At 43.2% G+C, this 20,879-nt stretch overlaps 2 protein-coding genes across 4 annotated transcripts in view; one reads left to right on the forward strand and one right to left on the reverse strand.

The window, feature by feature from the left end:
• Positions 1–19,730, forward strand: part of LOC133631061 (ATP-dependent 6-phosphofructokinase, platelet type-like) — a 35,218-nt gene extending 15,488 nt beyond the window's left edge. Inside the window, exons 12-23 of one of the 3 annotated variants that reach the window (XM_062023077.1) lie at positions 3,275–3,344; positions 5,460–5,606; positions 6,845–6,915; positions 7,017–7,104; positions 7,888–8,040; positions 12,967–13,119; positions 13,401–13,565; positions 17,675–17,736; positions 17,835–17,946; positions 18,021–18,120; positions 18,188–18,293; positions 19,223–19,730. In XM_062023077.1, the coding sequence (XP_061879061.1) occupies positions 3,275–3,344; positions 5,460–5,606; positions 6,845–6,915; positions 7,017–7,104; positions 7,888–8,040; positions 12,967–13,119; positions 13,401–13,565; positions 17,675–17,736; positions 17,835–17,946; positions 18,021–18,120; positions 18,188–18,293; positions 19,223–19,379 (1,384 nt within the window). In that variant the 3' untranslated portion in view covers positions 19,380–19,730. The remainder of the gene's footprint in view (positions 1–3,274; positions 3,345–5,459; positions 5,607–6,844; positions 6,916–7,016; positions 7,105–7,887; positions 8,041–12,966; positions 13,120–13,400; positions 13,566–17,674; positions 17,737–17,834; positions 17,947–18,020; positions 18,121–18,187; positions 18,294–19,222) is intronic. The other 2 variants (XM_062023076.1, XM_062023075.1) reach the window with 2 other exon arrangements.
• Positions 19,731–20,644: 914 nt separating this feature from the next.
• LOC133631062 (frizzled-8-like) overlaps positions 20,645–20,879 on the reverse strand; it is a 2,101-nt gene continuing 1,866 nt past the window's right edge. Inside the window, exon 1 of the mRNA XM_062023078.1 lies at positions 20,645–20,879. This exon is cut by the window's right edge and continues 1,866 nt beyond it. Coding sequence (XP_061879062.1) covers positions 20,844–20,879 — 36 coding nt within the window. The 3' untranslated portion in view covers positions 20,645–20,843.

The following is a 20,879-nucleotide window of genomic DNA, read 5'->3' on the forward strand; positions in this document are numbered from 1 at the left end:
AAGGCAAAAACACATGAAAACAAGAGAGAAACATGAAGAACACAAAAGGAGGATACACAAGAGCACAAAGTTCCTGCAACCAGCAGCCACTACTATGGTGCCGTCTTGGGAAAAATTAATAAATATATATCCATCCATCCATCTTCTTCCGCTTATACAAGGTCGGGTCGCGGTGGTAGCAGCCTAAGCAGAGAAGCCCAGACTTCCCTCTCCCCAGCCACTTTGTCCAGCTCCTTGCAGGGAATCCAGAGGCATTCCCAGGCCAGCAGGGAGACTTCCCAACGTGTCCTCTGTCTTCCCCATGGCCTCCTACTGGTTGGACGTGCCCTAAACACATCCCCAGGGAGGCGTCCAGGTGGCATCCCGACCAGATGCCCGAACCACCTCATCTGGCTCCCCTCGATGTGGAGGAGCAGCGGCTTTACTTTAAGATTCTCCTGGATGAGAAAGCTTCTCACCCTATCTCTAAGGGAGAGCCCCGCCACCCGACGGAGGAAACTTATTTTGACCGCTTGTACCTGTGATATTGTCCTTTCAGTCATAACCCACAGCTCATGGCCATAGGTGAGGATGGGAACGTAGATCGACCAGTAAATTGAGAGCTTTGCCTTCCGGCTCAGTTCCTTCTTTACCAAAACGGATTGATACAGTGTCCGCATTACTGAAGATGCCGTGCCGATCCGCCTGTCCATCTCACGAACCACTCTTCCCTCAATCGTGAACAAGACTCCAAGGTACTTGAACGTCTCCACTTGGGGTAATATCTCTTCCCCAACCCGGAGATGGCACTCCACCATTTTCCATGGACTCGGACTTGGAGGTGCTGATTCTCATCCCAGTCGCTTCACACTCGGCTGACAACCGATCCAGTGAGAGCTGAAGATCCTGGCCAGATGAAGCCATCAGGACCACATCATCTGCAATAAGCAGAGACCTAATCCTGCAGCCACCAAACCGTATCCCCTCAACACCCTGACTGCGCCTACAAATTCTGTCCATAAAAGTTATGAACAGATTCGGTGACAAAGGCCAGCCCTGGCAGAGTCCAACCCTCACTGAAAACGGGTCTGACTTACTGCCGGCAATCCGGACCAAGCTCTGACACAGATCACACAGGGAGCGGACCACCACAGTCAGACAGTCCGATACCCCAAACTCTCTAATCACTCCCCACAGGACTTCTCGACGGACACGGTCGAATACCTTTTCCAAGTCCACAAAGCACATGTAGACTGGTTGGGAAAACTCCCATGCACTTTCAAGGACTCTGCCGAGAGTATAGAGCTGGTCCGCAGTTTCACGACCAGGACGAAAACCACACTGCTCTACCTGAAGCCTCCTCTCCAGTACACCTAAATAGACTTTACTGGGAAGGCTGAGGAGTGTGATCCCACGATAGTTGGAACAGACCCTGCGGTTCCCCTTTTTAAAGAGAGGAACCACTACCCCGGTCTGCCAATTCAGAGGTACCGCCCCTGATGACCACGTAATGTTGCAGAGTCTTGTCAACCAAGACAACCCCACAGCATCCAGAGCCTTAAAGAACTCTTGGAAGGATCTCATCCACCCCCGGGGCCTTGCCACCGAGGAGCTTTTTAACTACCTCGGCAACCTCAGCCCCAGAAATAGGAGAGCCCACCACATATTCCCCAGGCACTGCTTCCTCATAGGAAGACGTGTAAGGATTGAGGATGTCTTTGAAGTATTCCCTCCATCCGCAGTCCAGGTCAGCAGAACACCATCCTCACCATACATGGTGTTGACAGTGCACTGCTTCCCACCTCCTGAGGTGGAGGATAGTGGTCCAGAATCGCTTCGAAGCCATCTGGAAGTCGTTTTCCATGGCTTCCCCAAACTCCTCCCATGTCCGAGTTTTTGCCTCTCTGACAGGAGACTCTGCTAGACGTTCCCAGCAGACCCTAACAATGCGTTTGGGCCTACCAGGTCTGTCTGGCATCCTACCCCACCATCGGAGCCAACTCACCATCAGGTGCTGATCGGTAAAAAGCTCCGCCCCTCTCTTCACCTGAGTGTCCAAAATATGAGACCGCAATAAATAATAAATAAATAAATAAATACATTTATATATATATATATACAGTATATATGTTTTTTTTTTTTATTAAGACTCAAAGCTAATAGGTGATGACTATAGGTAAGGCTAGGAATGTAGATCGGCTGGTAAACGGAAAGCTCTGCCATTCGGTACAGCTGTCGTTTTAGCACAACAGACCGATCAATGCAGATGCCGCACCAATCTATTGGTCCTAAATTCCTTCACTTGAAGAAGCAGCTCATCCCTGACCCATAGATGGCACTTCACCTTTTTCCAGGCGAGAACCATGGACTTGGAGTTGAAGGTGCTGATTCTTATCCCGGCCGTTTCACACTGGGCTGCGAACCACTCCAGTGAATGCTGAAGGTCACGGTTTGATGAAGCTACCAGAACCATATCATCCACAAATAGCCAAAACCTAATCCTACAAACACCAAACTCGAACCCTTCAAGACTCTGGCTTTGCCTACAAATGCTGTTTATAAAGATTATGAACGGAATCTGTGACAATGGGCTGCCCTGGTGCAGTCCAACTCTCACTGGAAATTAGTTTGACTTACTGCTGGGGGACCGTCCTCTGTAGTACCACTAAATAGACTTTACCAACAAGGCTGAGGTATGTGATCCCACAATAGTTGGAACACACCATGCTGTTGCCCTTCTTAAAAAGAGGAACATCCACCCCAGTCTGCCAATCGAGAGGTACTGCCTCCATGCGAAGCAGCAGAGTCGTGTCAACCAAGATATCCCCACAGCATCTAGGGAACTTCAGGTGGATCCCATTTGCCTGCAGGTCCATGTCACCAAGAGGCTTTTTGACCACCTTGGCAACTTCAGTCCCAGAGATAAAGGAGTCGACTGTACAGTCCCCAGCCACTCATTGGAACATGTGTCAGTGGGATCGAGCAGGTTTTCAAAGTAGTTCCTTCCACCGGTTAACAACACATACATGGTGCTGACCGTGCAGAGCTTCCCTTGACTGAGACGGGGGATGGTGGTTCAGAATGTCTTCGAAGTTGCCTGGAAGTCATTCACAGTGGCTTCCTCGAACTCCTCCCATGTCCAAGTTTTTGCCTCTGTGACTGCTCAGTGGCACACAGCTTAGCCTGCCGTAACTTTGTACTGCCTCCAGAGTCCCATAAGCCAAAAAGGCCCGACAGGACTCATTCTTGACCTTGACGTCATCCCTCACCTGTTGCATTTAACGTGTGTTTGCAGGAGCTTTGAGAACAACTTGATCACGTACAGACTTCTCTCCTACCGCAATGCTGACTCAGAGATTCCAAACGTAAGTCTCATTTTTGTATGACAACATTCTTTTTATATTATAAAATTACAGATTGAAATAATGTAATGTTCTCTCCTCCAGCCAATCTGAGGTTAGCATATGAAGGTACATCCTGCCCAGATGCATTGTGGGTCTTTTTGTCTCACTAACTGTCCAATAAGAGACCAGAAGGCGGAGCTTACGTATTGTCTTCTTTAAGCACTGAATTAGTGTTACTATTTCAGACACTTTTTAAAGGCCTACTGAAATGAAATGTTCTTATTTAAACGGGGATAGCAGGTCCATACTTGATCATTTTGCGATACTGCCATATTTTTGCTGAAAGGATTTAGTAGAAAACATCGACGATAAAGTTCGTAACTTTTGGTCGCTGATAAAAAAGCCTTGCCTGTACCGGAAGTAGCGTGACGTCACAGGTTGTGGAGCTCCTCACATCTGCACATTGTTTACAATCATGGCCAGCAGCAGCGAGAGCGATTCGGACGGAGAAAGCGACGATTTCCCCATTAATTTGAGCGAGGATGAAAGATTCGTGGATGATAAAAGTGAGAGTGAAGGATTAGAGGGCAGTGGAAGCGATTCAGATAGGGAAGATGCTGTGAGAGGCGGGTGGGACCTGATATTCAGCTGGGAATGACTAAAACAGTAAATAAACACAAGATATATATATACTCTATTAGCCACAACACAACCAGGCTTATATTTAATATGCCACAAATTAATCCGCATAACAAACACCTCCTCCCTCCTGTCCATATAACCCACCAATACAAATCAAACACCCGCACAACACACTCAATCCCACAGCCCAAAGTACCGTTCACCTCCGTAAAGTTCATACAGCACATATATTTCCCCAAAGTTACATACGTGACATGCACATAGCGGCACGCACGTACGGGCAAGCGATCAAATGTTTGGAAGCCAAAGCTGTACTCACGGTAGCGCGTCTGCTATCCAACTCAAAGTCCTCCTGGTTGTGTTGTTGTAGCCAGCCGCTAATACACCGATCCCACCTACAACTTCCTTCTTTGCTGTCTTCATTGTTCATTAAACAAATTGCAAAAGATTCACCAACACAGATGTCCAGAATACTGTGGAATTTTGCGATGAAAACCGACGACTAAATAGCTGGCCACAATGGTGTCCCAATATGTCCGCACAATCCGTGACGCCACGCGCAAACGTCATCATACCGAGACGTTTTCAGCAGAATATTTTGCGGGAAATTTAAAATTGCACTTTAGTAATCTAACTCGGCCGTATTGGCATGTGTTGCAATGTTAAGATTTCATCATTGATGTATAAACTATCAGACTGCGCGGTCGGTAGTAGTGGGTTTCAGTAGGCCTTTAAAGTTAAAGTCAAAGTACCAATGATTGTCACTTGTCTTAACTGATGTGTCTTTTCACACACGAGGCCAAGAAAAAGCTTCACAAACATCATCAGTGATGTTTGTCTTTGCTGATGTGTTTAGCATTGCAAAGGCGTACGTTAGCTAGCGAGCGTGCGTCAACATTACATGCGTTACGTGCGTTAGCTAGCTAGCATTGCACATGCAAGGACGTGCAATAGCTTGCAAGCTAACAGGCCCTGCTGTGTTCTCCTTTGATTCGATTGGCTCTGAAGTTGCAGTTTTTGTTACATTTTCACCAAAAGTGCAGTCACTTTATGGAAAGTGCAAGTGGACGAGCAGCAGCCTTTGTTAGTTTTTTGCTTTTTAGAAAAATTTTGGATTACAAAGTTTCAACTTTTGACACAATGCTATGTCACTGACTCTGAGCGCCTCTCATGCTGTCTGGTTGCTGTGGCAACCCGCTTGTTTGTGTGAGGGTGCACTAGTGCTGGACAGACGCATGGAGAATATGTCACATGATGTACACCACCTGTGTGCACTGGAATGATGTCAAAAGTTAGGAAGTATCTGTTGCTGCCTAATTGCATCTTGTAGCAGCATGGAGCTTCTTGCATGTAGGATCAACGTAGCCTGGTTCTGCTCAGGGGAAAAGTTCTGCCCAGGTCGCCCCACTTGGGAGTACATTCCAGATGTCATTGATAGTCCTCATCCCCCTGGCTTTTCAGATAACAACCTGCTGTCTTCTCGGTCCTTTTCAGAGCTCCTTCAATGTGGCAGTTTTGAACGTTGGCGCGCCTGCCGCCGGCATGAACGCCGCCGTGCGCTCAGCCGTCAGGGTGGGAATCACAGAAGGGCATAAAATGTTCGCAGTGAGCGACGGCTTTGAAGGGTTCTACAAGGGGCAGGTGAGAGCTCGGCTAAAGATAGGTTAATGCCGTACTGCGTTGCTAAAGCTATCTGCAGAGAACTACCTTACCTTCAAAGTATGACATTATTTGGTTGAAGTATTTTAAGGAATGACAAACGCAGTATAGGCCTGCTGTCACCTTATTAGCCACACGTCCTTGTCTCCATGGTGATCACAAGCTCACACTGCAAAAAGTCAGTGTTCAAAAACAAGAAAAAAAAAAAAAAAAATTAGAGGTATTTTATTTGAACTTAGCAAAATTATCTGCCAATAGAACAAAAAAATTTGGCTTGTCAAGACTTTCCAAAACAAGTACAATTAGCTAACCTCAATGAACCCAAAAATACCTTAAAATAAGTATATTCTCACTAATAACAAGTGCACTTTTCTTGGTAGAAAAAAAAAGAAACCTTTTTTCTCAATATGTTGAAAAATATTCTTAAATTAAGTAAATGCTAGTGCCATTATCTTGACATAATGATATGCGCTCGGCATCATGATTTTTTTTTTTTCATGCTTGAAGTAAGAAATTATTACTTTAAAAAAGTAGTTTTATACTTGTGAGTGTTGATGACACAGCTTTGCAACAGTTGATATTCTAGTTTCAAGCATGTTTTACTCAATATAGGTCATAACATCTCAGCAACAAGCTGTAATATCTTACTGAGATCATTTAGGACTAAAACTCTTAAAACAAGTAAAACACTCTAACATAAAATCTGCTTAGTGAGAAGAATTATCTTATAAGACAGAAAATAAGCAAATATCACCCTTATTTGAGATATTTAATCTTACTTAGATTTCAGTTTTTGCAGTGCACTTTCCGCATTCCTTTGGCATCTGGGGTCAAAGCACTAAAATTAGCCTCAGCCTGCGCGTTCTATTTTTTAAGCTAACAGCTATCGGCCAGCGCTAAATTCAACCCAGAGGAAAAAAACATTCCTCTCAGGTCACCGTGACAACTGGCGCCAAGCAGGAAGTGACCACGTCGCCATTCCACTGTCACGTGGTCGCTGAGATAAGAGACTGTGCGGGTGTTGTCGTGCTGCTTGCTAGTGATTGTACAGTGACGCTAGTTAACAAATAAGTTAACAAATAATGAACTGTTTTAAAAATAAGACAATGAAAGCCTTGAGAGAGAATTCACACCCCTCAACAAAATGGTCACAAGTTGAATTTATTTTTGAGAAAGAACACTTGAAGGAATTGTTATTGTTTTTGTCGTTATAAAATCAGATCAAGGAAATTAAATGGGGCGACGTCGGAGGCTGGACGGGTCAAGGAGGCTCTCTGCTCGGGACGAAGAGGTGAATGACAGTTTTTTTTGACACTTGGATGTCTGGTGGGGTATGTTGTAGTGATCTATTATCAGCGATAATTGTCCTGAAGAATAAGAACTTTGTTGTAGAACTCTTCCGGGCAAACATTTGGCACAAATAGCCGAGCAGATGAGGATCCACAACATCAACGCGCTTCTCGTCATCGGCGGCTTTGAGGTACGCAACCTTTGCATCGTTGTTAATTATTGTTATGTCATTCATATTCCATTATTACAGTTGTAAAAAGCTATTGTTAAACACAAATCGTAAAACATTTCATTAGTGTATTGTATTATTTGTGTTGTTTTAGAATTCAGTAACATTTTGAAACAGTTAAGAAAGTTAAATTGTGACTGAGCTTTGCTTGGATTTTATTGTTTTGCTTTTCATTTGTGTGTGCAATGTGATTGGCTCTCTCTGATTGGCTCCTCCCATCAGTGTATGTCCCTATAAGCCCCACCCCCTGCCTTACTTCTTCCATCGTCTGTCAGTCCTTCTTATCTTGCTATAAGCCCCTCCCACACTACAAACCCTTGCAAGCTCCTCCTACTTCTTTAAAGCTCCTCCCATGCCTTACCTGACTTCTTTTATGTTGCCACAAGCCCCGCCCATGTGAGTGGGAGCCCAACCCTTTATGCTAATCCTTGCAAGCCCCTCCCGCAACCTGCTGGCGTCTTCAACAGGTGTTTAACAACGTCATTGTCTTCATGTTACAAGTCTGAGGGTTCAAAGGTCATACATGGCAAGCTCATAGGATGAAGTGATAGTTAGCTGATGCTAGTGCTATTAGCGTGTGCTAGAACACATTGTGATGTCCTAGGAGTCTTCTTGTGTCAGTTCGTGCGTCTGTTTTGTCTCAAACATCGTCGTACAAAAATGTCATCGCCTTCATCTCCATCTGGCCCCACTCCCCTGGGTCCCTACTAGCCAATAAGTTGCCGGCTGCTTTCACCGCTGCAGGCCTACATGGGAATACTGGAACTTTCCACAGCGCGGGACAAATTTGATGAGTTCTGCGTGCCCATGGTGATGGTTCCCGCCACGGTGTCCAACAATATACCGGGCTCAGACCTCAGTATCGGCTCTGACACGGCGCTCAACGCCATCACGGATGTAAGTGAGGCTGGCCTTCTCGCTGTTTGTGTGTGTGTGTATAAACCTGAGTGCGCTTTATGAGGCTTTATTGACGGCTAGTATGACAAAATGGACTCTTGTGGATTTGACAGGCAAATTTTCTATGACTGTGTAACCCGGCCCCCGAAGACTATAGCTACTGTATAGCTAGCTAAGCTTAAAGGACCCATATCGTCCAGATGACCGAACTTTCACTAGCAAGAGTCCATGTAATTTTTGCCCCTAAAAATGAATCTGGCCGTCTTTTCCCATAACGTCAATTAGATATATTATTAGATAACAAAAGCCCCCTTTTCCATCGCCAGACTCGATATGCCGCCCCCTCTTTGGTGTGACGTCATCTACAGAACTGGAGCCAATTTCCCCGCATAGACAGTGTAGACAAAAACTTGTAAAATCAAATCCAATCCAATCCACTTTATTTATATAGCACATTTAAACAACAAAAAAGTTTCCAAAGTGCTGCACAACAACATTAAAAACAATATTCAAATATTATCCTTAGCTCCACCCATGACTGAATAAAAACAAACAATAAATAAATATAAAAACAATATAAAAATAAATATGATTAAAAACGATTTCAAAGGGTAAAACCAATTAAAACAATACATAGAAAACACAATTTTAAATACACAGAGGACAACAGAGGACCACACAACTCACGTAGTGTTAAAAGCCAAAGAATAAAAGTGGGTCTTAAGACGAGACCTAAAACACTCCACTGTGGGAGCAGTTCGAACATGGAGGGGCAGAGTGTTCCAGACAGAGAAGGCCCTGTCTCCCCTGGTTTTAAGTCTGGTCTTGGGCACCACGAGCAGGAGCTGGCTCTCGGACCTCAGAGCTCGCGCAGGAGTGTACATTTGGATGAGGTCCGAGATATACTGAGGTGCCAGTCCATGTAAAGCTTTAAAAGCAAACTATCAATTCTAAAATGAACAGGGAGCCAGTGCAAAGTCTCAAGAATTGGGGTTATATGCTGGCGTTTCCTGGCCCCTGTTAAAAGTTGTGCTGCCGCGTTCTGGACTAACTGCAACCGGGAGAGAGCTTTTTGGCTAATGCCACAATAAAGTGCATTGCAGTAGTCCAGGCGACTTGAAATAAAAGCATGCACGACTTGTTCAAAAAGGTTAAAAGATAAAACGGTTTTATTTTTGCTAAGAGACGAAGATGATAAAAACACCATTGACTTGTTTGTCAAGTTCAAAATCGCTGTCTATAGTGAAACTATTATTTTCATCACTTCATGGCATATTTTGTCGCCCTGGTCCGTGATTGATATGATTGACCGATATGGTTAGCATAATGAGCAAAAAAAATATAAGAGAATTTGGATATAAAAAATGTTTAATGTAATTTTACAATAGTTAGGACAAACATGGCATACTTGGCTCCAATTCGAGTTCTGAAAAACATCAGTAGAAGAGGACGCAAAATAGAATAGTAGTTGCTGGCTCATTTTTCTCAGTTTTTCCGCAGGTTGACTTTCTCTCTTTGAAGGTGAACCGGATTTTTTTGTTTTTGGATCGCATTTGGCTTGAGCCTTTAAATAGTTTTTCCTTCCAAACAATAATCATACACACACACACACTAGGTGTGGTGAAATTATCCTCTGCATTGGACCCATCCCACAGTGAGCAGCAGCGGTAGCCGCGCTCGGGAATCATTTAGTAATTCAACCCCCGAATCCAACCCTTGGTGCTGAGTGCCAAGCAGGGAGGCAATGGGTCCCATTTTTGTATTCTTTGGTATGACTCGGCCGGGGCTGGAACTCACGACCTTCCAGTCTCAGGGCGGACACTCTAACCACAAGGCCACTGAGCAGGTCAAAAAATTCAGAATCATTCAAATGTTCGGTGAATATGTAACTCCTCTTGCTCGGTTTGTCCAAATTTGCGCGAGTCAATTTGACTGAAGAGGTCCATACTTTCCCATCATTTGGAAATGTATGCATGCTGACTCCTTCTTTAGTTGTGTTTCTACAACCTGCAACAATGCATCTGGCAGACATGTTTGATCATTCCTTCAAATTCTGCGTGAAAATAAGCTACCAAAACACATACTACGCCACGCCTGGGCAATTTTTTTGACTCGGGTGCCAAATTTAGAGAAAAAAAAGTGTCTGCGGGCCGGTGTATCTATTTTTAGGAACACTAATACAAAACCTCGCAATAATGTCTGATTGAATGCTAAAGAACGTTATGACAGACCGCCTTAAAAAAACGGAATGGAATTTAATTTTTTTTATTATATGAGACACCCAGAATGTACATGAAAATAAAGAATGTGAGTTTTACAATATTAACTATGAACGATAAAACACTGAATATTGACAACAAATGAACGTCACACCCACTCTCGATCGACATATTTTACAATCGAGCTAAACGCAACAAAATTGCAACAACCACAGTGAAATATGAACGCATGGGGCAGTGTTTTTCAACCACTGTGCCGCGGCACACTAGTGTGCCGTGAGATCCAGTCTGGTGTGCCTTGGGAGATTATCTAAATTCACCTATTTGGGTTAAAAATGTTTTTTGCAAACAAGTAATTATAGTCTGCAAATTATGTGTTGTTGTTGAGTGTCGGTGCTGTCTAAAGCTCAGCAGAGTAACCGTGTAATACTCTTCCATATCAGTAGGTGGCAGCCTGTAGCTAATTGCTTGTAGATGTCGGAAACAGCGGGAGGCAGCGTGCAAGTAAAAAGGTGTCTAATGCTTAAACCAAAAATAAACAAAAGGTGAGTGCCCCTAAGAAAAGGCATTGAAGCTTAGGGAAGGCTATGCAGAACGAAACTAAAACCGAACTGGCTACAAAGTCAACAAAAACAGAATGCTGGACGACAGCAAAGACTTACTGTGGAGCAAAGACGGCGTCCACAATGTACATCCGAACATGACATGACAATCAACAATGTCCCCACAAAGAAGGATAAAAACAACTGAAATGTTCTTGATTGCTAAAACAAAGTAGATGCGGGAAATATCACTCAAAGGAAGACATGAAACTGCTACAGGAAAATAGCAAAAAAATAGGAGCGCAAAACAAGATCTAAAACACCACACACAGGAAAACAGCAAAAAATACAAAATAAGTAAGGGTGTGATGTGACAGGTGGTGACAGTACACCTACTTTGAGACAAGAGCTATATTGATGCATGCTTGGTTATGGTTTAAAGTCATATCCAAAAATTGCGACAACGACTTTTTACTGTCAACTGAGTTTCGTTTTTTTGTGATTTCTGCTGGTGGTGTGCCCCCGGATTTTTTCAACGCAAAAAATGTGCCTTGGCTCAAAAAAGGTTGAAAAACACTGGCATAGGGTAAAAAAAAACATTTACAATCTTGATATATCTAATATATTACTAAGCTTTCGAAATTTCTTGTAAAAATCTCCTTCCGCGTCTGTGCCCGACACCCGCATTTCAGGCTGGCCGCTCTGGAAACACTCTGTGGAAACGCTCCCCACCCACACTGCTTGGTGCCTCGTCTGATCAGCTGTGATTTAGATTACCATAGTAACTAGTATATCATGCAAAAGCGCAGATTCCAACCATTGAAATACTTTGTATAGTTCAAGACATTCAGGTCATTTGAAAATATCCCCGTAAGACTTTTTTGTTCAAATAAAGCCAATAATGAATTTTTCTGTGGTCCCCTTTATTTAGAAAAGTACCTAAAATTACTGAAATACTTTTGTTACCGGTACCGGTACCAAAATATTGGTATCGAGACAACACACACCAAGCACCCACTAGCATAAATGTAGATCACTGCACATCATAATGGCAGCTAGTAGCTGTAGATGGAAACTGTAGCTGCCAACTACAGTTTCCATCTTAAAGATCTGAAAAAATATATTTGGGAATGTCCGGCGGGCCAGATTGAAAAGCTTAACGGGCCGCATGCGGCACCCGGGCCTTAATTTGCCCAGGTCTGTACTACGCAATATGAAATTGCCTCCAGTCTTCTGTAGGTGACATCCGCAGGCTGTTGCAAGCCCGCCCACTATTTAGAGCTAAAAGTGGGGGTTCCAAGATGTGCTGGAAAACAAGCTTTAAGGGAAATTTTACATTTAGGCATCATTTTTAGGTCCAGAACTATCAAACTAAGTGCTCGCATCAAGAAGGGGTCTTACATGTTGTGTCAAAGATGTCACCCCTGCTGGCCATGAAAGATTAAAATACTTTTTCAATTACGTTTTACAAGAAAAAGTTTTTTGTTCTGTTTCCATTCTATATAACATAATAACTATAGGAACTACGGCTCTTGCCAATGTAGTCCATGCAATATAGAGCTGAGGTAGGCAGAAAGTAATGTTGTTGTGTTTTTAGTGTAAACACACCAGCATTTTTGCCAAAGCAGCTTTAGTGTAAACATGCTAACATCTTACAAGGACGTAAAAAAACGTCAACAAAGATTTTAATCTTAGCCATGAAAAATCATCCGGGTAATTAAAAAAGTCAAGTTGCTAACAAGTAGCATCAAGCTTGTTTGAGGTAAGTGTGCATGGGGTATTGTGTGGTTTTGACCTTTGCCCTACTGTGTGTGTGCTTGTGTGTGCGGGATGCAGGTGTTAGTGTTGTCGTGTTTGGGAGCACGCTTGCATGCTGGGAATGCGGCCTGATTTGCAAAGACCGTCTCTCGGTGGCTCCGCCTCTAACTTTATCTCGTCACGTCAACACTTGGACATGTGAGCCAGCGTGACCCCTCCTCCCCCCAGTACTCCCATTCCATCTCGGCCAGTGGGAAGCCAAAGAGAGAGCCAACACACACATACTGAAATAGGGAATAGTGGTAACCCCTACTTGTTTCCATGGTAACGGTGGCTGCTAGCCAGTGCACACTGACATAAGAAAATACATGTCGCCCTCTGGTGGTCTAACCCGATACCGCCATCAGGCCTTCGAGTCGCTGCTGCAGCTGTTTGAGGCTCGGGCCAACTACGAGGAGTTTTGCGTCCCCATGTGCATGTTTCCTGCCACAATAAGTAACAACGTGCCCGGCACTGACCTCAGCATTGGTGCCGACACATCCCTCAACGCCATTGTGGAGGTAAGGGGGTGCCGACAGATGAGTGACACAAACACACAGTCTTCTTTTACATTGACGACCAGCTGCATGTTGTTATTGTTGATGTAATGTCACCATGGTAACGGTGCCCTTCTCTGGTCACATGACCACAACAAAAAATCAATACACTAAATCGGCTGGGGTAGGCTCCAGCCGCCCTGTAACGTAAGTACTATTACAAAGGATTGCATGGTCCCCTATATTAAACTATATCATTATGCTCATCAAGCATTAACACTTTGCTTCTGGCACCTTCCTTCCAGACGTGCGATCGCATCAAGCAGTCGGCCAGCGGCACCAAGCGCCGGGTCTTCATCATCGAGACCATGGGCGGTTATTGCGGCTACCTGGCCACCGTGGGGGGGCTGGCGGCGGGTGCTGACACCGTCTACATCTACGAGGAACCCTTTGACATACGCGACCTGCAGGTCAGACGCCGCAACACTCCTTTTTTTTTAAATTTATCCCTCTTCAAATATGACAACTGTGTTTTTTATTTGCTGCTGAAAATATAATTACGAACGCTGTTATTGTTTAACGGTAACGGGTAGTGTAATTATTCACCGCTTCAAAAACGTTATGCTACATCGTTACCGACAATAAAATTACAGTAAATTTCGTCGACTAAAGTTTAGTTTTTGCAGCTAAAATCCTGGTACAAATATTTGGCTGTCATCTACAATTCATGTCTGCAGTTGTTTTATTGGTGTTAAGTTCATATGTAGCAGCATGGTGGTACAGGGGTTAGTGCATGTACCTCACAATACGAAGGTCCTGGGTTCGATCCTGGGTATATTGTTGCCCGGAAGAGTTAGGGCTGCATGGGATTCTGGGTATTTGTTCTGTTGTGTTACGGTACGGATGTTCTCCCGAAATGTGTTTGTCATTCTTGTTTGGTGTGGGTTCACAGTGTGGCGCATATTTGTAACAGTGTTCAAGTTGTTTATACGTCTACCCTCAGTGTGACATGTATGGCTGTTGATCAAGTATGTCTTGCAGTTACTTACGTGTATCTACAGAAGCCTGGCACGCTGTTAGTACAGGTTGTAGAGGACGCTAAAGGCAGTGCCATCACGGCACGCCCTGAAATTTGTGAGGGTTGGCAAGTGTGACGCTGTCAAGTGGCATTCATATAAAACTCGCGGGCCGCACTAACATTACATTTTCATATTAAGGTGCGGGCCGCAAAATAAAGTCTCGCGGGTCGCAATTGGCCCGCGGGCCGCGTGTCTGAGACCCCTGATCTAGTTCCTATGTGTCAAAACCAGGTGTGGCCCGCAAATTAATTATCTATGGCCCCCGGGATGATATTTGATTAGTATTAGAACCGGCCCACAGGCCACAGCTGTTTTGCACGCACCCATACTCCATCAGTGATGGCGCTAGGAATTTTCAAAATGGGGTCCCAGGGACCCCATCAAGTCATACAAATGGGGTCCCACAGTAAATTTTTGGGGTCCCACTTTTTTGTAACCGTTTTTTAATTTAAACGGGGATAGCAGATCCATTCTATGTGTCATACTTGATCATTTCGCGATATTGCCATATTTTTGCTGAAAGGATTTAGTAGAGAACATCGACGATAAAGTTTGCAACTTTTGGTCGCTGGTAAAAAAGCCTTGCCTTACCGGAAGTAGCGTGACGTCGCAGGTTTAAAGGCTCCTCACATTTCCCCATTGTTTACACCAGCAGCGAGAGCGATTCCGACCGAGAAAGCGACGATTACCCCATTAATTTGAGCGAGGATGAAAGATTCGTGGATGAGGAACGTAAGAGTGAAGGACTAGAGTGCAGTGCAGGACGTATCTTTTTTCGCTGTGACCGTAACTTAGGTACAAGGGTTCATTGGATTCCACACTTTCTCCTTTTTCTATTGTGGATCACGGATTTGTATTTTAAACCACCTCGGATACTATATCCACTTGAAAATGAGAGTCGAGAACGCGAAATGGACATTCACAGTGACTTTTATCTCTACGACAATACATCGGCAAAGCACTTTAGCTACGGAGCTAACGTGATAGCATCGGGCTTAACTGCAGATAGAAACAAAAGAAATAAGCCCCTGACCGGAAGGATAGACAGAAAATCAACAATACTATTAAACCATGGACATGTAACTACACGGTTAATGCTTTCCAGCCTGGCGAAGGTTAACAATGCTGTTGCTAACGACGCCATTGAAGCTAACTTAGCTAGGGGACCTCACAGAGCTATGCTAAAAACATTAGCGCTCCACCTACGCCAGCCCTCATCTGCTCATCAACACCTGTGCTCACCTGCGTTCCAGCGATCGACAGCGCAACGAAGGACTTCACCCGATCATCGATGCGGTCGGTGGCTAGCGTCGGATAGCGCGTCTGCTATCCAAGTCAAAGTCCTCCTGGTTGTGTTGCTGCAGCCAGCCGCTAATACACCGATCCCACCTACAACTTTCTTCTTTGCAGTCTCCATTGTTCATTAAACAAATTGCAAAAGATTCACCAACACAGATGTCCAGAATACTGTGGAATTTTGCGATGAAAGCAGAGCTATTTGGTATTGGATACAATGTGTCCGAATACTTCCGTTTCAACCATTGACGTCACGCGCAAACGTCATCATACATAGACGTTTTCAACCGGAAGTTTAGCTGGAAATTTTAAATTGCACTTTATAAGTTAACCCGGCCGTATTGGCATGTGTTGCAATATTAAGATTTCATCATTGATATATAAACTATCAGACTGCGTGGTCGGTAGTAGTGGCTTTCAGTAGGCCTTTAACGTTAAGTATTACCTTGAAATTATTTGAATTTCTTAAGACACAATTTTGCTACGAGTGTGCCGTAAAGCACCAACTTGGCAAGTCTAAATAAAATAAATCAAATGCGAGCAAAACCGAAAAAAATAATCTTTTACCAAAGGCAACAATCATAAATGAAGCTTTCAGCACGTACACAATGTTGACATCTATAGTTATATTTTGATAAAGAGGGGGAAAAACACACATACTCGTTAACGGCGCGTGCAACGGCAACAAACATGGCAGTAGACGCGAAGTTAAATCATGAAATGCAACCTTGCCCAAGCCAAATGTTGCATGATTTATCCGGTACATGCTACATGAAACACTTCCTGCTTCCTGCTAAATTGCAACTTGTGAATGGATACTCACTTTGGAACTCAGTCTCGTTAACATCAGGCTACCTAGATAGGTTACTGTCAACAACTTGTGATCTGATTGGCTATCGCAACTGTCTATCAACTGTATGTGTTCTCAAATTCATCCACCAACGGTCCCGGTGAGTATCCAATCACAGGACGCGTAAATTTCACGTTTAACGTGAGGCCATCTAGAAGGCCTGACTGACAACAACTCGTGATCTGATTGGCTATCGCAATTATCTATCAACTGTATGTGCCCGTTCACTTACAGTGCACGGACGCCCGCGTTGTTGATTCTGAAGGCCCCGGGCAGATTTGGTACAGCATGGCAACATAAATTAGCTGAATTCTGATTGGTTACAAACTAAAACTAAAACTAAAAACAACAGCTTTGCAAGGAGCATAATATGACATGAAGAGAATATGAATACTTTTAGATATTTAGGGAAAGTGAATTAAGAAATACTTTTATCTTAATTGTGATCATGATTTCTGGTTATGTTAGGCCAGCAGAGAAGGCCTTGCTGGCCCTGACGGCACACCACTGATTGTTAGGCTGCAGCTTGTGTGCCCTCAATGTGCATTACACCGCAACAAAGCAAAGCGGACGTTAAGTCATAGTGACAAACAAAACACTGTGCCTTACAAAGACAGTCGTTCTAAATGAATCCCCCTTGTGATTTAACCCCCCCTCTCCCAGACGCAACTGTGATTGGATAACTTGTCCCGCCTTCCTAAAGACGAAATTGAATATCATTGAATTTTGTCTCTGTCAACACTTTTGTCTTGTTTTTATTCGTTGACTAAATTGTCAATTAACTTCGTCATTTTTTTAGTCAACGTGCATTTTTTTAAGTCGTTATTGTCCTATTTTAGTCATGGGAAAATAGGTTGTTGACGATAACTAAGACGCATAATTTTAGTTAACAAAATTAACACTGGTAAAGGATGAATTATATTAATAGTTCAATTAGTTTTCCGGGAAAGTCACTAAAACTACTTCTTGAAAGTTTGATCGGAACGTCACAAACGGATGATTAAAGTCACGCTGAAAAGAAAACAATTAAAACGTGATGGGAAAACGAAGTTGTTGACCATGTGAAAACACAAGAATATTCAAAAATAATTTGAAGAAAAATTGCATTGTGCCATCTGTTATTATAATTTCCTTTAATTGACTATGAAATACAATCACAATATCCAAGAATAATATTTGAATTACAATATTTGCATAACGAGGAAATGTAATAATTAATGTGTGGTAGAAATAATATTATATTATATTTTCCAATATAATAACAGAACAATATTAGAGATGCACCAATGGCGCCCCTCAGCGGTGAAAGCATCTATTTGCATCCTTTCAGTGTTTTTTTTTTGTTTCTAATCAGGCTAATGTGGAACATCTCACCAGTAAGATGAAGACCACCATCCAGAGAGGTTTGGTGCTCAGGTAAGGAATCGTCATTTTTAACAAACTTCCTGAAGCCTCATTTAAGTTATTATACTCTGTGTGTGTGTGTGTGTGTGTGTGTGTGTGTGTGTGTGTAGGAATGAGAGCTGCAATGAGAATTTCACCACTGACTTCATCTACCAGCTGTATACTGAGGAGGGAAAAGGAGTTTTTGACTGCAGGAAGAACATTTTAGGCCACATGCAGCAGGTTACACACACGGACACTGTGTTAAATAAAACACAGTCACAGTGGAGTTATTGGAATTGTGTTATGTTGAAAAGGGCGGAGCTCCGTCTCCTTTCGACCGAAACTTTGGCACCAAAGTAGCAGCGAAGGCGGTCCAGTGGATCACGAAGAGCCTCCAGGACGCGTACAAAGGAGGTTAGCGTGGGCACGTTACACTGTCTCTCGCTTTGAAACATGTCCACGTTTCTTGTCGTTAACGCAGGACGAGTGTTCGCCAACTCTGAGGAGAGCGCATGTCTGCTGGGGATGAGACGCCGAGCGCTCGTCTTCCAGCCCGTGTCTAAGCTACGAGACGAGACGGACTTTGTGTAAGGACGTTTGTCTTCATCTTCACCTCAGAGCGTCTGTGTTAGCGTGCATTGCTGCCACCTAAAGGAGTACACATTAGAGATGTCTGATAATGGCTTTTTTGCCGATATCCGTTATTGTCCAACTCTTAATTACCGATTCCGATATCAACCGATATATACAGTTGTGGAATGAACACATTATTATGCCTAATTTTGTTGTGATGCCCCGCTGGATGCATTAAACAATGTAACAAGGTTTTCCAAAATAAATCAACTCAAGTTATGGAAAAAAATGCCAACATGGCACTGCCATATTTATTATTGAAGTCACAAAGTGCATTCTTTTTTTTAACATGCCTCAAAACAGCAGCTTGGAATTTGGGACATGCTCTCCCTGAGAGAGCATGAGGAGGTTGAGGTGGGCAGGGTCGGGGGTGTATATTGTAGCGTCCCGGAAGAGTTAGTGCTGCAAGGGGTTCTGGGTATTTGTTCTGTTGTGTTACGGTGCGGATGTTCTCCCGAAATGTGTTTGTCATTCTTGTTTGGTGTGGGTTCACAGTGTGGCGCATATTTGTAACAGTGTTAAAGTTGTCTATACGGTCACCCTCAGTGTGACCTGTATGGCTGTTGACCAAGTATGCGAAGCATTCCCTTGTGTGTGTGAAAAGCCGTAGATATTATGTGACTGGATCGGCACGCAAAGGCAGTGCCTTTAAGGTTTACTGGCGCTCTGTACTTCTCCCTACGTCCGTGTACACAGCGGCGTTTTAAAAAGTCATACATTTTACTTTTTGAAACTGATACCGATAATTTTGAAACCGATACCGATCATTTCCGATATTACATTTTAAAGCATTTATCGGCTGATATTATGGGACATCTCTAGTACACATTGTATTCATCATCATCATACCTCGTTAAAGGACACTCCTCGTTTGTGCCCCCAGACACAGGATCCCGAAGGAGCAGTGGTGGCTGAAGCTCCGCCCTCTGATGAAAATCCTGGCCAAGTACAAGACGAGCTACGACGTGTCCGACTCGGGTCAGCTGGAACATGTCAGCCGCTACCGGTCCAAGGAGGGCGACGCCTCCTCAGCCATCTGAGCTCGCCCCACAGTGCCACCCCTATCGCTCACGCCTGCCGAGGAGGTCCTCTAACGCCACTAGAGTCACGTCTGCTGTCACTTTAAGAAAGTAGCTATAGTTATTCTCACAAATTCTAATATATATGATCTAAATATGCACTCCAAATGATGTACTGTATTTAAACATAGCTTTTATTTGCTTTGGACAACATGCAAAAGTTGTTTTGTGTCGTCTTTGTGCGTGTAACATAAGTGTGTATATCCAGTGTGTGTGTTTTTGTCAAGTGCTGTTACAAGTGTCTGCAGCATCCTGTTTGTGTACGTGTGTGTGTGTGTGTGTGCAGTATTAAAGCTTTGATTGTGTTCATGAGATTGTCTTTGTGCTTCTTATATATGTCACTTTCTCATGGACCGGATTAGAACAGGAGGTTGCTCCGTAATGCAGCTGTTCATTATTTGACCGATAGAGGGAGGCAGAGTACAACATTTGTTTAAAGGGCTTGAAGTGTATGGGGATTGTTTACATAAGTATTTCGTCATCTTCGACTTTTACTCAGGTAAACATGCACCTATAAACGTTTGTGCAGCTTGTATCACTTATTTTATTATTTGTAAATAATTATATGTATATACTCTGATGATTATCTTGTGTGATGACTGTATTATGATGATAGTATATATCTGTATCATGAATCAATTTAAGTGGACCCCGACTTAAACAAGTTGAAAAACTTATTTGGGTGTTACCATTTAGTGGTCAATTGTACGGGATATGTACTGCACTGTGCAAACTTCTAATAAAAGTTTCAATCAATCAATCAATTTAAAAAAAAGCAAACATAGCTTAGTGAAAAGTGACAGTGTCAGGTAAACATATGCACCTATAAACGTTTGTGCAGCTTGTATTACTTATTTAAAAAAAGCAAACATAGATTAGTGAAAAATGACAGTGTAAATATTTGGTTGTCCTAAGTCGTAACTAAATAATTGTAAAAGAAATGTATACATAATTACAACTGATGCATCTAGTTATGCCTTTCTAACAAAACTAGGATGTATTCATTAAAAATATGTTACTGCATTGTCCGTATGATACATTAGAATTGAGCAATATCACATTGATTAACGTGGAACCCGACTTAAACAAGTTGAAAAACTTATTCGGGTGTTACCATTTAGTGGTCAATTGTACGGAATATGTACTGTGCTGTGCAATCTACTAATAAAAGTTTCAATCAATCCAAAAACACTTTTGTAGATCCATTAATGAGCAGATTACCGTGGTAACAATTCCATAAAAATGTTTTATTCTCAAAATAAACTCTTCTATCAAAGTGACAATTATACATATTTACATAATCTGTGTGCAGCAATAATAATATAAATACCCTCTGAAACCCGTCTGTGGGAAAGTTGAATTGTTGTGCGCACTCTGAAGACGTCACGCCGACCCAGTTCCACAAAACACGGCGCGTCCATCTCCTCACACCCGCGACAGAGGCATCTGTTTGGGGCAGGA

The sequence above is a fragment of the Entelurus aequoreus genome, linkage group LG16, assembly GCF_033978785.1.
Source record: "Entelurus aequoreus isolate RoL-2023_Sb linkage group LG16, RoL_Eaeq_v1.1, whole genome shotgun sequence".
Classification (NCBI taxonomy): Eukaryota; Metazoa; Chordata; class Actinopteri; order Syngnathiformes; family Syngnathidae; genus Entelurus; species Entelurus aequoreus.